We start from the raw sequence: 18,217 nt of genomic DNA on the forward strand, positions 1-18,217 counted from the left end.
TATGGCAGGACCAAGAATGTTATCAAACTAGTATACAACATGTGCTTGAAGACATATACAATGTCAATGACTATGCAGTTCAGGCAAAATAAAAGACAGCAGCAACAACAAATTCCAGCATCCTCTAACTCTTCACCGTTCTAGCAACAATAAGTAGCAATCGACAATGATCAACCAAAGAAATTCCAAGATTTGCACATTCCTCAAGAATCTCGCACATAATATTCAGACATCTCGTTATATGTGTAGTAATTCCTCCCCATTGATGGGTTGCTGCACAGCGTGCACTGCACGTAGAGAATTAAAAGTTTATTAGAAGTGCATCATCTTATTTGAGGGAACATGAACTTAGCCAAAATTTAAAGGAATTCATAGGTGTAGGTCCAAAGTTAAAACAACAAATCATGGCACATTTTGTTAAGCGGTACTTTTAAAACCATTGCCAAAATTAAATTTGGAAAGCAGTGTGTTAAACAAGTAGAGGAGAGAATATTGCATGGTTACCATTAGAACTGAGACCGTTGGTGATGTGGAAATAGTATCATTTGGGAACCTTCTCTCTTATCCCTCCGGCACCATCTCCTAGAAAAGGACATATGAAGATTCGAACTTCAGAAAGAGAGGGTAGCCTTTCAAATGGGAAAGACTGGAGCTTAGGGCATTCACATATTTTCAACCTTTCAAGAGAGACTTGTCTAAACCCATCGCCATCCATGGTCTTAATATTCAAATTGGAGATGCTGAGAGAAGTGAGAGCAGTAGGCAGCAGTGCCTCCTCCGGAAATGAATCTATGAATCTATGCCTTCACATTCTCTGAAGTCAATTCTCAAGCTTATGTGGCAGGTCAGTCTGTGTAAACCCCACTACATACGATTTGCAATAAGCTTTTTGAAAGATTGAATGCCAAGAGATTGTAATTATAAAGGCAATCCCTCTGGAAATGATTAAAGCTCTGGACAATCGGTTATAGACAAGTGCTTAAGCAATGGAAGGAGGCTGTGCATGTCGTCTGGCAGTGATCTCAGCTTCTTGCATTTATGGATATATGTCTTTCAGCTTTGGTGCATGCAGTCCTCCATCAGGAAAAGATACCAAATTTGGGCAGTCAGAAATGTCCAAGCTACTAAAGGATAGAAGTTCAGGGTCTTGAGAAATAGCAACGGATTTAGATTACAATGCATTGGTTTAAGCCGTTCAATCTTTGAGAAGTAGTCTAATTGTAAACTTCCAATTAGCATGGGAGAACCCAACGAATGTAGCTCACAAAGTTTAGGAAAAGCTCCACCTTTCTCATTACCTCCAACTCCAACATAAGACCACTCCTGCCAATTTAACATGTTGCAGAATTTCACAACTTTCAGATGTCTAAATGGCGTAACAACACATATATCATCGCCGTAAAACGGAGGACCTATTTAAAGTAAACCATTTAGCCCAATAACATGAAGGTCCCGGAGGAAGGGTAGCTGCTCCAGCGGTCGCAAAAAGCAAGAACTTAAACAATCGGATAGTCGAAGACAAGCCAACTGGAAAGAATGATTTGCTAACCAACTAGGAAAGCTTGAACGAATCATGAGAATTCTTAGTTTTCTAACTAGCACTTCTTCTTCTCCCTGATGCATATTGGCCTCCAAAGCATCTTCGACATAGACAATCTGATGAAGCCCTGAAATATAAAGAACTTCTCGCAAATGCCAAAACTTTTTAACTCTCTGTACAACCAATCTCTGAATTCTTTCCCAACACAAAGTCACATAACGTTTGAAGATCTTTCAATTTTCCCGTGGCATCCTCCCTAACTTTGTATTTCGGATATAAGATGGTGCAAGTTTATCACCCTAGCCAAGCTGGTGGGCAATTGAGTAAGAGCACGACAATCTGTCAACAGTAATGTTTGTAAGTTATGCAAATCACACACTACATCCGGGAATAATTTGATTCGAGCATTAGACGACAGGTGCAAGTGCCTTAGATGTTTCAAGTTGCTAACTGAATTAGGCAACTCCTCAATACAAGAGTCTGGTAAAAGTGACCACTCTTAAGAATTGTAATGCTGGCAACAGATCATGTAGGACCTTGGTCGGTTGGAAGGAAGGAAGGAGTGAAAATGTTTACCTCTATAGAAGGTGTGCAAACAATTAGCTTCATATAAAGCCTCAAACTTCTCATAGTCACAAATCCTTTGCTTTCATAAATGAAAAATGGCGTGTCCTGCCCATAATGTTGAGTGAAGCACTGTCCTCCAGTCTAACACAGAATTCTCCAGATACAAACTTAGCCAAATCACTGATGGGGTCTTCCATGATTAATCAGCCCTTCGAATCCGTCCACGAATCAGCCTCGACTGTCCAGGAGACGTCACCGGAGCTGTCCCCGAACAAAGGATCGAACTTGTCATCAGATTCCTTGGAAAGCTTCCACACGTCGGACGGGGATCGACCGTTGCCGTCGCCGTCAGTGGAGAAGAATCTAGGGACGAAGGTGGTGAAAGTAGGGTTTTGGAGTGGGGGAGGAGAATTGGGGATTTGGGACATGGGTGGAATTCTGAGGAGAGAGAAATGTGAGGGTTTGGGGAGGAGACGAGAGAGCATCGTGGTGCTGAAAATGGAGAAGGAAGAAATGTTGTGAACCACGACTAGTTTTGTTTAATTTCTTTTTCAGTGTTCAAGAGTGAACAGAACCACTGAAACAGTGAAACTCCAACCCAGCAAGCGGCGATGCGCCAGAAGAGAGCTGTAGTCTGTCTTGGGCTCGCCCACAAAGTCCAGCCTTACAGAGAGAAAGATAGAGTCCATTGTGTCTTGGGCTAGCCCATCCACGAGTGTGTTTTAGTCTAAGGTGTTGGAAAGTGCGGCACATTTCGATCGTAGCAATCAAATCAATGTGACATGACTCTTTACTGACTATGTTTTGTGACACATTTCGATAGGAATCGTGTGACCCATCACAGCAATCTTACCAGAATATTAAGTTAAATCCCAACATGAAATTCGAACTTCTTACATTAAGCTGTTACGATTTTCGCTTATACAATTAAAGCTGAAATTAATTTTGAGACCACAAGTTTAAACTGGCTAAACATGAGAATAAAGATGATGTTGCATTGAATGAATCGATTGTTGCAAGACACAACACTTATGATAAATGTTGACAACTTGTGTTGCATTCTAAAACCTGGAGAAGTGTGTGGGGTTATAGACATGTTTTTTTATAGGGGTGTAAATGAGCCGAGTTGGAGCAAATACTAAGGTGATCATGTTCGGCTTATTTGTTTTTATCGAGCTCGAGCTGTGCTAAAGCTTGAATATTTTTTTTCTATGCTCAAGCTCGGCTCAACTTGATTCATTGGACGAGCTCGAGCTTGAATAGGCTCGGCGTTGCTTACTTGACTTTAAATTTTAAAAAAAAATTAAAATAATAATCCAAATTTTATTGTTGTACCAGTATTGTTCTTTATTGTTGTATATTTTACTTAATGAGAATATTGAAAAAAAGGTAATAAAAAGAGTTTAAAATTTGAGACTAGAAAAATTATATTTTTATATGTACTAAAAATTTTCATGAGTCAAGCTTTAACAAACGAGCTAAACATTAACAAACTCGAGTTACTCATGAGCTAGACGAGCCGAATATATCCTTTGAAAACACCAGATGGAACCAATGTGAAGTAAACTAACTGAAATAGCCTTACAATAACATGCACACACACAATTTCAGCACAAGTGTTTGTTGACACAGTGTAAACCTCACTACTGAAGAAACTTCACTGTGTGGCTTGTAACGTAGCCAACACGAAAATCAAATCCACTATGAATCAAGATTACATATCATAGTATACAATTAGTGGTATTCAACACAACCACATTGCATATGCTGAGAAACTTCACTTCTCGGTATCGCCGATTGATTAGGAAATTGATCTATCTCACAATCACCCGGCCAGACATTGCATATGCTGTGAATACACTTAGCCAATTCATGGAAGAACCAAAGCTACATCACCCAGGACAAGGCTTGCTATTTTCTTCTCATAATCCACTTCATTTGATGGGATATTGTGACGTTGATTGGGCAAGGTGCCCGATTACACACCAATCAGTAACGGGATATTGTGTATTTCTTGGCAAGTCACTTGTATCATGGAAGAATAAGAAGAAAGTTACGGTATCTAGATCATCTGCCAAAGCTGAATATCGACCTATGGTTGCAGCTGCTTGTGAACTTACTTGGTTGAGATACTTGTTGAGAGATTTACGTGTATAACACCTTGAGCCAGTAAGACTATTTTGTGACAATCAAGCTGCCTTACACATCGCAGCAAACCCAGTCTATCATGAACGAACGAAGCACATTGAGTTAGATTGTCACACCGTTCGTGAAAGAATTCAAAGAGGGGAAGTCAAAACTGCTTATGTACAAATTGGAAAGCAAATAGCTAACTTGTTTACAAAGCCACTAAGAGCACCTGCTCTCCACACGCACCTTGGCAAGTTGGGTGTTATTGACATTCACGGTCCAACTTGAGGGGGAGTGATAAAGGAAAGAAAATAAGTCAATGATCTTGTTGTGATTTGGTACAGAGTAATTGGAGTGATTGATGAAGATTCTGTTCCAAGTCTAGGAGTGATTGTAGGATCGTGTTGTATGCAATTATAGCTTACCTGGAATAGCTTACTGATGCTTGTATATAATAGCAGTCCTTTGTACAATTGTATCATTCAATCAAATACATATCAATATCAATTTCTATAGACACAACAACGGAATAGAAGAATACAATAATTGGAGTACAACATACTGACACTTCATATAAATCCTAGGCATACTCTACCATGATAAGTACATTTTTTTTTTTGAGGAGAAAAGGAATTACAACAAGAAACCCCTTGGAAAACCAATTCGGTTAACAGAATCTAGAAGCAGGGCAGACGAGGCTGCATCTGGAAGAACTTATAGATAAGTACTTTAAGAACTTATAGATAGAAGAATTGAGAAAATAGTAGTGCTTCGGTTTATTTAAGCAGCTAGCCTCAAAGCAGAAAAACACAGAAACTACAAAGTGGAAAGAGCTAGATGGAAGTTATTTTTTAATACAAAGTAGTAGAGTGAATTACCAACCAAACATGAGTCAGAACCACATTGCCAAACAATTACATAATTACGTACTGAATCAAATGTCATGCCAAGATATATCGACATATTAATTAAGGGGTTACGAAACAGAATGACTGTTCAACACCACACCTCTTGCAGCAGAGTCCTTTGAAAACTTGATCTTGATTGTTTTCAACATGGCTACAGCCTCTTCCATGTTTATCCTCTCTTCCAGTGATTCTGCTGAACAAGCAACAGCTAATCTCATAATAGATGATAAGCACTCCCTCTTGCTCACGAAGTCATGATCCTCCTCGGTTCCAAGTAAGGTAGCATCCACAACTTCAACTATCGCATCTGCAATTAGGAAATTTGCAACCCATTGATTTAGTCTCATTTCTCCAACGAAGATCTCATCGGTTGGCTTCCTTCTTGTGAATGTTTCCATCACTACAATACCAAAACTATACACATCCCCTCTTCTTGTCACTGTTCCTTCCATTCCATACTCTGCATATATAAAATTCATTTAAAAACAAAAATACTTTTATAATTAAGGACAACATACAGAATTGAAAGATAAAGTACAACACCTGGAGCAATATACCCAATTGTGGCTAGAGTCATGGTTTGAGTTATAGAATCTCCTCCACCCAAGAGTTTTGCAATACCAAAATCAGCAACATGTGCAGCCATGTCATCATCTAGTAGGATGTTGCTTGGCTTCAAATCACAATGGACAATAGGTACTTCATAACCATGATGAAGGTACTCTAATGCCGATGCAACATCTATCATTATATCCAACCTTTGCATTATGTTCAAAGAGGAATTCTGAGAGTACAACCACTTCTCAAGGCTCCCATTAGGCATGTAATTCAATACAAGACCTTTGAAATCAATTTGACTGCAGCAACTGATGACTTTGACAAGATTTCGGTGACGAACGTTACTTAGCACTTCACATTCAACCTCAAAACTTGTAAATGCCCTTTCTAACTCCAAATTGAAAACCTTTATCGCAACGTCTATCCCATCTGACAATGTTCCTTTATATACTGAGCCAAAACCCCCAGTACCAAGTAAGTTTCTTTCATTGAATCCATTTGTCGCACTTAGGAGCTCTAAGTATGAAACTCTTCTCCATAAAACTTGAGGCGTTAAGATAGTATGTGCTGCAGCTTTCGCATTCTTTTGTCTGCGGAACATCAACATCCAAAATATGGAGGTCGTTAGAAGCATTGCTGACAAGATCCCCGGAATAACATATTTCAAGATAGACATACTAGTTTTTCTTTTGCATGGTGGAACTTGAAATTGGGATGCCCCACAGAGTCCATGGTTTGAAATAAATGATTCAGCAGAGAAGTTTTTGAAAGGACCACCGGTTGGAATTTCTCCTTGGAGTATGTTGAGAGACAAATTCAGATACTTGAGATATGAGAGTGCTTCTAGAGACTTTGGAATCACTCCAGAAAGACTGTTATGAGATAAATCCAATCGTTCTAAGCTTACACAGGTTGCAAAGGAACTAGGAATAGGGCCTTCTAGATTATTATGTGCCAAGGAGAGATTGACCAAATTCGATAAACTCCCAACGCTGCTTGGTATACTACCAGATAATTGGTTGTATGATACATCTATGGATGTAGCAACTTTCAAATTACCAACACCACCTGATAGAGGTCCAATTAGAGAATTGGATGACAAGTCTAGTTCCAAGATATCTGTAAGTCCCCACAAGGTAGATGGTATTGTGGAATTCAACGAATTGGACCCTAAGGATAGACGTCTTAGAGATGCTGTTAGATTACCCAAGCGGGAAGGTACAGAACTAGACAGTTGATTCCCACCCAAATATAAATCAGCTAAGTTTTTGAATTGACAAAGTTCATCTGGAATGTGTCCTTGCAATGTGTTATCATACATATACAAACCTTGAAGATTATGTAGTCTTCCCATTGAGCCTGGAATTGGCCCACTCAATTGATTCATAAATAGGGATAACGATATCAAGCTACTGAAATTGCCTATATCACTGGGGATGGTACCACTCAAGATGCAATTTCCTAAATAAATATATTGAAGTGATGCAGAGAAATTGTTGAAGGAAATTGAAAGCTTGGCATTCAATGGATTGCTTGTGAAGGATAAATACCTCAAATTTTTGAAATTTGCCAAACAAGACAAAATATTAACTTCTGGAGTAGAGGTATCAATGGCCAAATTATTACCATAGAAGCTGAGGCCTTCAAGGTTTGTCAAGAGGCATAGACTGGTTGGAATAAATCCAGAAATAGAGTTACCTCCCCGGTCTAGAATCCGAATCTCAGAAGCATTGGAGATGGATTTAGGGATTACTCCACTGAGGTGATTCACTCCTAGTTCAAACTCTTCTAGTTTTGGAAGCCCAATGCCTATGTTTGCTGGGAGGCTACCTGAAAGCTGATTGAAGCCGAGATCTAATTTTGTTATTGTGGACATATTGAAGATTGAGGATGGGATATGACCATTTAGATTATTACCACGGAGCCCCAATCGCTCTAGATTTGGAAGATAACCAATCTCATATGGTATAGTACCTGCAACAATTATATCAACACATTGGCATTGTTAAAAGTTTAATTCAAGTAGGAAATTAGGAACGTTGCTTTATTAAATTTTGTCTAATTTAAAAAAAATATATAGGAATACATTAGACGGATATAGATTTGTCTAAATCATGATAGCTAGGCACAATATAGTATGATTATCAAAATATAAAATGGCCATCATCTTTTGGATTGATAATTCAATGAACCGGTTTATAAAAATATATAATGGTAATTAAATCATATGCAATTGAGATTATAAATACCTGTCAAGCTGTTTGTGGTAAAGCTAAGCATCTTTATCTGGGTTAAATTTCCAATATTTTTGGGTATTCTTCCACTCAACCTGTTAACCTCCAAGTTTAATTCAAGAAGGTGTTTGCATTGCCCAAATGTGGAAGGAAGTGGGCCATTGAACTGATTTTTACCCAAATACAAAATTTGAATATTAGGAAGATGTTGACATATATTGTCCGGAATTCTACCAATCAAGTTGTTCCCATAGAAAGTTAAAACAGTCAAAGAAGACATGTTGAAGACAGCCATAGGAATACGGCCTTTTAAGGCATTTTCTTGCACCACCAAGTTTTCCAACTGATTCAAAGTGCCGATCTCTTTTGGAATTTCTGAAAGATCAATACACATTATAGCCGATACAAGACATATGATAATATGATATACTCGATACTATTTCACAAGAATAAAAAGTTCAAATATGGGGCATGTAGGTAACTAATTATCCATTTAAATCGACAAAATCGGTGGGAGTCATACCTTCAAAATTATTACGATCAAGGTAGATCTCCTTCAATGTTGTTAGGTTCCCGATTTCTCCAGAAATTCTACCTGTTATTAATTATTAATTAGATATCTAATTACCTTAACAATCTAGCTAGGGTGTCAAACATATATCGTTGAGAAATCTTATAATCATTGCCACACATTGATTACTAAGGAACAATCAAGATATTTAAGAAGAAAATAAAATGATTATTGCATATATGTCAAATAGTTCGAGTTAAGAACAATCATCTATATATGAGTTAAGTGGCCAATATAGATGGTTATGCTTCCGTGATAATTGTAATAAAAGTTGCTTGCATTGCGACCATTTAGATGGAGGTGGACTGTCAAGTTGATTGTAAGAAAAATCCAACTTTTGAATGCTCAAAATGTTGACATATAGTGTTAAGAAGTCTTCCAGTCAAGTTGTTTTCATATAAACACAAAAATAATTGAAAAAGACATTTTGAAGACAACCATAGGCATTAATAGGCCATTTTAAGGTAATGAAGTTCACTAACAACTTCTCCAGTTGATCTAAACCGCCAATCTCATTTTCTATTTCTTAAAACTTAACAATTAAATTGTTTAGTTTATCATCTGCATACATGTCTAATTAAAGTTTCAAGTGTACGACATATGCACAATTATTATCTCTTTAACTATTTCAACAAAACCGATTTGTAACATACCTATAAAATTGTTACCATTAAGGTATATCTCCTACAATGTTGTTAGGTTTCCAATTTCTCTTGCTATGCAATATTTAATAATTAGCGTATCTTATACCTTAACATGCTATGCTGTTAATTTGTTGGTGTGTATTTTAGTTCGTACCTGAGAGTTGGTTATAATCCAGATCAATTACTTGCAAAGCAGATAAGTTGAAGATGGTAGCTGGTATGGAACCTGAAAATTGATTACCAAACAACCTGAAACCTTGAAGTTTGGACAAGGACCCAAACCATGACGGAATCACTCCCATAAACTTGTTGTATCCCAAGTTAATAAACTTCAACCGACGCAGGCGAGCTAATTCCTTAGGCAAAGTACCCTGGAAACTGTTATTTTGGATATCCAAATCAACAAGCAATGATAAGTTGCCTAGCTCAGGAGGAATGGTGCCCGCGAGACCAAAGTAAGAGAGGTTCAACTCTGCGACTCGAGGATGACGTGCACCACAAATGACACCAACCCAGTTGCAAACAGGGGTAGTGGTTGACCAATTGGTAAAGATCTTGTTTTGAGGGTCACTGATGATATGGGCTTTGAGAGAAAGAAGAGCAGATCGGTCTGTGGTGATGTTAAGGTTGGTTCGTGCTGCCATAGTTAAGAAGCTAACCGTTGTACAACATAATAAGTATACCTGGAAGAACCAAGTAACTCTCTCCATTTTGTGAATAATGGATATGCAAAGTGGGTGGAATTGTTAACTACAACTGAGAAGAGTTAAGTAGCTAGTCGTTGTACAACATAATAAGTATACTAGGAAGAACCAAGTAACTCTCTCTATTTTGTGAATAATGGATATGCAAAGTGGGTGGAATTGTTAATTAAGACTGAGAATAATTATGAGAGAGAGTCTAATATATATACACACACTACTTATTAAGAGAGGTTAGCTGTCTGGCATTACTTTTTAATTGGCATATGAAAAGTCACAATTACACGTCCAAAGACTTGACTAGTTATAGACTTATAGATATGATTGACTAGGAAATGTGGGGATGGAATCATCAATCAAAGAGAAGGTTCACAGTAGGTGGAAAGAGTGATGGAAATGCGTGAAAGACAAGCTAAAAGACTTCAACAACTACTGACCCATTTATGAAGACTTCAATGCTTGCTCTTCTTTGTCAATCAATCTCAGAGAAGACTCAACAGATGGCCTATTGAGACCAAGTTTTGTAGTTTAGTTCCTCCCCCCCCCCCCCCCCCCCCAATCTTTTAGCTCTCCATGTAACCAAAACAAATAAAAATAAACATAGACTCTTGGGTAAGAGTACTACCTTTTTTTAGATTAGATTAAGAATTGGGTAAATTCTCATATGATATATGTATGACGAAATGCATTTTTTGGTATTTATAAATTTTTAGAGAGTCTGCTATACTATCCATTTGTAAGCACCTTAGAAGTTCTGTCCTTATTCCGTTAAAGTAGAGATATATTGTAAAATGCTTCTTTTTTTTTTTTTTTTACAAATTATTTTAAATTAAATTAAAATAAAATAAACTAAGTTCTTAAAAAAAAGAGCTGGAACACAACAATCTCAAGTAGGGTTCCTCCCGGAGTTTCCTTTCTTCACTTCTGGCAACATCGAACAAGAATTGCTTACCAGACACCTCGAAATCGATTTGACTCACCAAGACGAAGCCACTCCTCAAAAGCACCAAGATGATGTCGTAGATGGTGGTGATGAGGACTCTAATGCAAACAAGGGCGGATCTACCCACAAGGATGTAGCCCACCCAAATTTGCAAATATAAAATATTTAGCATATGTAATTGGGTCCTGCACAGTTGGTTAAGGGACACTTCTTTAATTCTTGAGTGCGACTATTTCCACCATACTAAATACTTTGTTCACCCTACAATTAAATTTTTTCTTTAAAATCCCAAAACTACATTTATTAACATAAAAAATAATTCTAGTTAAGGAATTTTATGGATAAATAAAACTTTATCCAACAGATATCCCTATTATCATCTCAGCTTTCTATAAAAAAAAAATATCATCTCAGCTTCTTCATCGCTATTCTTCCAAACAATTAGTTAGACGAAATTTTCAAGCTATAGCAACAAGTGAAAAGAATTGTTGGTTAGTATTAGTTTGTTCTACTTCATGTTACTCATGCTTGATTCTACGTCACAGTAACTGATGAAGGGAGAAGATAGAGAAGAGGAAAAAAAAAATAAAAGAGTAAAAAGAAACTAGAAGGCATGTGGTTGCTGCACGATGGTGTGCTTATTATTTTTTCTTTTCCCATTTTACATTTTTAATGGTGATATCTTTTTTTTCTTTTCTAAATTATTTTAGGGTGAAATTGGAAGTTTCAGGATAAAAGTTTAGCTGTAGGATGAAAAAAGCAATTGGTAGGGTGGAAATAGCCTTACCCTAATTCTTTTGGTTCGATCTTTCTCTTGGGAGCCCTTTTTTCTTTAATTTCATCCACTGATTTTTTTTCTTTTTAATTTAAGTTCCACTCGATTTTCTTTTATTTCTTCCCATTTATTGCTATATGATAAATTTTCAGAAAATTCTCATGCTTCCATTCCATTTTTACCATTTTTTTATTGAATAGCAATTCTGATCGAGCATGACATGTACGGTCTACAATAGGGCTAGAATAAAGGAGAGACAAGACATGTATATATAGATACCATACATACCATACCATACTTTTTGTTTTGGTTACATTCCCCTTAATTTATTTTACTTCTTCCTATTTTCTTCCACTCGTACCGTACTTTTTTTTTTTTTTTTTTTTTATCAAATAAACAACTCATATACAACTAGTGACATAAGTATCCCTTTTATAAGTGGAAGGTCGTGAGTTCGACTCACCATACTTTCTTTCTTGGTTACAGATTTACATTCCACTCATATCTATTTATTTTACTTCTTCCTATTTTCTTCCACTCATACATTCCACTCTCTCCTTTGTTTTAATAAATATGCAAAGTGTGTGGAATTGTTCACTGAGGAGAGTTACAAGAGAAACTGTCTGGGGATAGTTCAATATGTATACACACACTATTAATTCATAGAGGTTACTTGTCTCCACTTACTTTTCTATCAACATATGCAAACTCACAGCACGTCCAAAGACTTGACTAGTACACAGACAATTATGATTGACAAGAAAATGTGTGGATCAAATTGTTAAAGGATGGAATCGCCAATCCAAGAGAAGGTTCATAGTAGCTAAACTTCATTTTTGGAGAGAGGGAAATGTGTGAAAGACAAGCTCAAAGACTTGACCAACAAATGGACCCATTAAAGTAGACTTGAGTGCTCTCCTTTGTCTATCAATCGCAGAGAAGTCTCTCCTTAGATGACCATGTTTTCAAGATTTTTGTTCTCCATTTAACAAAATAAAAAAGGCTCCTTTTTGGTTAAAAGTACTACATTTTTTTTCTTTGATTTGATTAAGAATTGGCCTGGTAAAATGCTCATATGATATCTAAACTATCACGAAATGCACTTTTTGGTTTCATAAATTTTTATAGAATATGGTGGTACTTTTACTATCCTTCCGTTGCATCGTTCTTCTGTTAGATAAGCCTGGAGTGTGCGAGTCTTATCAAAGATACAACAGGTGTATGAACAGATATCAAACATGTTTTACAACTGTCACGCCCCGAATTTTAAATAACAAATTCAAAATTCGAAACAAGAATTAAAGAACTTAAACAAAAAAAAAAAAAACGTTCTGAATTTATTTCTTTTCTCAGAACAACCACACACAAGCCACTCAAAATTCAAATCTCGAAAACCTCGAGTTAAACATTTCAATTCACTCGTACAAAGTAAATTGGTGAAGATCTAATTGAGCATAACTCACCTTACAATTTACAAAAACGGTAACACCAAGATAAATGCTCTAAACCGCACGATTTCCGCCCTGATTCTCCTGACCTGCAGGATTTCCCGCTACACAATTTCAATAGTGTACCGGGATTGCAACAACACCAAACCCGGTAAGCTTTTGACAGCTCGTGTGAGTAAACAAGAAAGAACTGTTGATTTATTAAATTTCAAATCATTTAACTCACGAAATCAATCAACAATTACACGTCTGCAAGGAAACATCAATCCACTCACGGGAAAATCACGAGGAATACATTATCACATACCTCAATATCACAACACCCCACTTGGGTCCTACAAACACTCAACCCCACATAACACCACCCTGGTCCATCTTGACCACACGTTAGAGCTCTAACTATATTGCTACAGTCACCTAGGCCTAGGTGCAAGTAAACGACATATTCCCAGGTTAACTTATTAACCCTCGAACTTTGGGCTCTCAGCCCTCAGAACAATATACTTATTCCCAGGTTAACTTAATAACCCTCGAACTTTGGGCACTCGGCCCTCAGAACAATATACTCCGGTTAATAATAATCGTCGAACTTCGGACATCCCCGTCCTCATAACACAAATACTTCGGTTATCCTTAACCGTCGAACTTCGGACATCCCCGTCCTCAGAACACAAACACTTCGGTTATCCTTAACCGTCGAACTTCGGACATCCCCGTCCTCAGAACACAAACACTTCGGTTATCCTTAACCGTCGAACTTCGGACCTCTGTCCTCAAAACACTACATTCTCCACTCTATACATCCTCCAGTAAATCATGAATATTAACTAGAATTCATCAATCATATTCATCACATATAAATATGGAAAATCACATTTCAATCCATATAAATAAATCATCAACATTTCACACTCTTCAATGTCACACCAATTCATATATGATCACGTAATTATATATATACGTAATCACCCACTCAGGAGTGACCACTAATACCAACTATAGTTCACACAAGAAAATCGTGAAATTCATTTTGTATAATTAAATCATTTTACTTACCTATGGACCGTAGTTGATCAAGTCCATGTGATTTAAAATAAATATTTATTTCATAATTATTTTCACACAATTACCGCATAAAATAAAGTAATTAAAGTACTCGGTTTGTAATATGAACCACGTGAGGTTTACTCATCTCTAAATTCCCGCTGCGTCTTCTTAACAGCTCAAACAACGATTCACCATCGTCCGCCAAATCAATCCATCTATCACCTAATCTAATACGATCTTAACTTAGCCAACAACTCAAAAACCTAATTAAACGACGATCCAACGGTCGGATCGAAATTAAACGATGATCCAACGGTTGGATCGAAATTAAACGATGATCCAACGGTCAAATCCTCACAGATCACCCTTAGGATCATCCTCCTAATTTATCACGAAGATCCAACGGTCTGATCTTCCCGAATTGTCCTTATTAACATCTCCACAAAATTTTATGAAAATCCGACGTCGGATTCTCACGAATCACACTCCGAATCACTGTTTTACAAATATACGAAGATCCAACGGTCGGATTTTTCCCTATGACTACACAAGGTCACTGGAACAGTCATACGATCAACATATCAAAACTACAAGTCCATCAGACGGTCCGATCTTCAAAAATCATTAATTGAACGATCGAAATCGTAAAATTCATAACTAAATCATACGATATCGAAAAAATGCGTATAATGTATCGAAATGATCGTATTGAAATGTAGAATCTAAAAATGTAAAGAAATCACATTTTTGACCCCCGGAGGTGGCCGGAAATGGCCGCCGGAGTTAGGGGCAGAGCCGCAGCCGACCACCTCCAATGGTGTCGGGGCCAGGCTTCTCCTCTTCATCTCATCAAGCCCAACCACTTTCCTAACTAGCATGAAGTCTGAAAATGAACGGAAGTGGTCGAAAAATTACCTAGAACACTCGGTTTGCCGGAATTTTTCCAGAAACCGGCGATAGCTCCGATCCACGTAAAAAGCTCTACCACTCGGCTTGATCCCTTCATGAAACTTGTTCAGAACTTCAATTTTAGTTCACCAGTCCAAGAATCTTGAAGATTTGTGGTCTAGAACTCGAGATATCGGCGTTGACTCGAAATCGAACTCAAATCGGGTTAAGCTTCCCGCCGACTCTACAGGCTGCGCCACCATGCAAGGTGCGCAAGGACCATAGGAAGCCAATGGAAAAAGTTTGGTGAGGATTGGTGGCCGGAGGAGGAAGATATGGCCGAACGAAAATTGGAGGCGATTTCTGGCCGGTTTGAGAGAGAGAGAGAACGCGGGTTTCCGAAAACGGAAACTGAAATATTTTTGGAAATTTTCCAAAAATGGAAGCTTTATACTAAATTGTAAACTTTTTCAAAAAAATCATAACTAATTCATACGAACTCTGATTTTTACGTTCCACATATGCACGAGATCATATCGAAGAGCTCTACAACTTTTATGAAGGAAGTTTTCCCAAATTCCGTAAGTATAAGAAGTCGATTTTCTTGAATCGAATAATTCGAGCTTTTGTTAAAACAATTTGTTTCGGAACTTCGATAATTAAAAAAAATGAATTATTTCGAGTAACATTCGTGCAAAAGCACTTTATTCATTTCGTACAATTTCATGAGACGAAAATGAAAATTGCAGTTATTACAACCTACCCTCCTTAAAGAAATTTCGTCCCGAAATTTAATCGCGAGTCCATTTCTCCCGATTAAGGTTTTCTGTAATTTATACAGAATACTGTAGAAATTTACAAAGCTATGGCTCTACGTATAAAAATACATCTGTATACTGAGCATATACAAGATCCAAAAATAAACGTAAGAGGTAAGGTTCGAACTCCCGACCCTATACACCAAGGCTTTGCTCCCAGCCACTGAAGCAAGAGCTGCTTTCATTAATATATGCTCACGTGTTATACTTATTATGTCATAATCGAACATAATTAAAATAAAAGGGAGGCAAGGTTCGAAACCCTAACCTATTGCACGAAAACTCTGCTCCCAACCACTGGAGCACAAGTTGTCCTTATTATAATATGTACAAAAGCTATACTTATTATGTCTTTTGTGAACATAATAAGAATAAACGAGATGCAAGGTTCGAACCTCAGACCTCAAGTACAAGGACTCCACTCTCAACCACTAGAGCACGAGCTGCTCTCGTTGTTATCCATACCATTCCTTTTATTTAAACCAACCTGTTTCAACAATCCGGCCCAAAATACCCAAAACTGTTGCAGAAATCCGGCCCATGAATTACACCAAAACTATTTCAGAATTCCGGCCCATCGGGCATCCACCCACAGCTACAGTGAGGGCATTGATCCGAGACAAGCCCTTGCTCGGCCCACCTGCCACGACTTATCCCTTCCGTGATTTATGGAAATTAGATTTACTTTCGGCTAAAGTTGTCTACCACAGCACCTCGAGATTCGTTCGGTCCCCTTACGCGCTCTCCACTCGCCAACAACTTTTCCGTGTTTTAGGGCGACTTTAATCCAACGCGTAGTTTGAATCTCTGAGATCGTTCATCCAACGGTGGAGATTTGCACGCCTTGTTTCTTAAATAGGTGCATTCTGGGGAAGCGACTGTTCACTCCAAGGGGAAAAGAAAATTTCTTCAGAGTTTTAGCCTTTCTCTCTCAATCTCTTCTTCCATTCGAAACTCAAATCTTTTCTTCCTTCTGGAAAAACTCAAATCTCTTCTTTCATCTGAGAACTCAGATCTTTTCTTCCATCTGAAAGACTTAATCTCTTCCTTCATCTGAGAAACTCAGATCCCCAACACCACTTCATCAACTTCAATCCTTCTAACAGCAATCTCCCTCAAACACTCATCATCATCGTTCTTCAATTCTCACTTCCTCTCAACCCATCACCAATGGAACCACGAACCCTGCAACTAATGGAACTACAAACCCACAACCAACCGAGGAGGGAGGAAGCAACCAAGCAGCCGGGAGTAGTGCCAACACGCCCATCAGGCAGAGTAGTAACTAGTGGACTCCTACACCAGATCAACTACGAATCCTCAAGGAGCTTTACTATGACAAGGAGGTTAGGTACCCAACTCCAGAGTAGATTCAAGAGATCTGTCTCTATCTGAAACAGTATGGGCAGATTGAGGACAAGAACGTCTTCTTTTAGTTCTACAACCTCAAAGCTCGAGAGAAGCAGAAGATGAGGTTAATTCGGAACGTTCGGGTTGGTGGATCTATCGATCTCAATTTTGGATCCACTAGTTCTACTGATGATGGTGGGTCCATTGATCTAAACTTTGGTTTCGTTGGTTCTACTGGTGCTGATGGATCCATCGATCTAAATTTTGGGTCATGGGTCGGCTATAGTGTTGACCCATATTCCTCCTCACCCTTCAACACTAATACTAGCACTACCTCTTTTGGCACAAAAGGAGGACAGACTTTCATGGAACAACGAGGAGAAGATCACCAGGAGATTGAAACTCTTCCTCTGTTCCCCGTGCACGGTGAGGATGTCCTTGGTAACCCGAAGACTACTTTCGAGGAAGGTAGCGCATATGGTTACTATTCCGGTGGCTCGGGCAGTTACAACGGTGGCTCTCACGTTTCTCTTGAGCTCAGCCTCAACCCATCCGGAGCTGCTGACTTGGCTTAGTATAGCGTAGTTCCTCTTTTTTTTTTTTGTAAAATAACTGAATCAATAAGACTGTATGTATGTAGTCTTTTTTTTTTTTTTTTTTTAACCAACAACGACACCAAGGATCGAACCTTGGTCACCCATTGTTTTTTTTTCAAAACCTTAGCCAACTCTGCTGCACACATCTTTCATAATGATGTATAACAAACAATCATTCAACCTAACAATCAGTTATGTCACACAGAGGTCTAGCTAGCATCATCTGAGACAAACCAAACACAAACAATTTCGTCGCTAGAATCAGGGATTAATAAAGCTAAACACTTCCTGAGTCAGCTGGGAAAAACCACATCCTTAGAGTTACTCTTACTACTCTTATAAAATCTCAACCATTCCATCTATCAATTGCTTCATCAAAAACTTACCACAATTCAATCCCTATGATTTCACGATTCAGAATCCGAATCAAACTCCATATCACTTAGTAATTCACTTGAACCACTATGGATACCCAACAATGTCACTACAATCAATACCC

The 18,217-nt window shown here is 38.0% G+C and overlaps 1 protein-coding gene, 1 long non-coding RNA gene and 1 pseudogene across 2 annotated transcripts; 1 reads left to right on the forward strand and 2 right to left on the reverse strand.

The window, feature by feature from the left end:
* Positions 1-18,217, forward strand: part of LOC112183993 — an 89,617-nt pseudogene that overhangs the window by 37,899 nt on the left and 33,501 nt on the right.
* On the reverse strand, positions 12-2,646 carry LOC112185788. The gene is made up of 3 exons (XR_005805851.1): positions 2,117-2,646; positions 505-1,879; positions 12-287 (listed from the first exon to the last, which is right to left on the reverse strand). It is a non-coding gene; the product is annotated as an uncharacterized LOC112185788 (long non-coding RNA).
* On the reverse strand, positions 4,990-10,010 carry LOC112185732 (probable LRR receptor-like serine/threonine-protein kinase At3g47570). Its single transcript, XM_024324032.2, has 5 exons — positions 9,307-10,010; positions 8,461-8,532; positions 7,953-8,312; positions 5,689-7,677; positions 4,990-5,605 (listed from the first exon to the last, which is right to left on the reverse strand). The coding sequence occupies exons 1-5, from the start codon at positions 9,860-9,862 to the stop codon at positions 5,214-5,216; spliced, it is 3,369 nt and encodes a 1,122-aa protein (XP_024179800.1). The 5' UTR covers positions 9,863-10,010; the 3' UTR covers positions 4,990-5,213.

This window comes from Rosa chinensis, chromosome 2 (genome assembly GCF_002994745.2).
Source record: "Rosa chinensis cultivar Old Blush chromosome 2, RchiOBHm-V2, whole genome shotgun sequence".
Lineage (NCBI taxonomy): Eukaryota > Viridiplantae > Streptophyta > Magnoliopsida > Rosales > Rosaceae > Rosa > Rosa chinensis.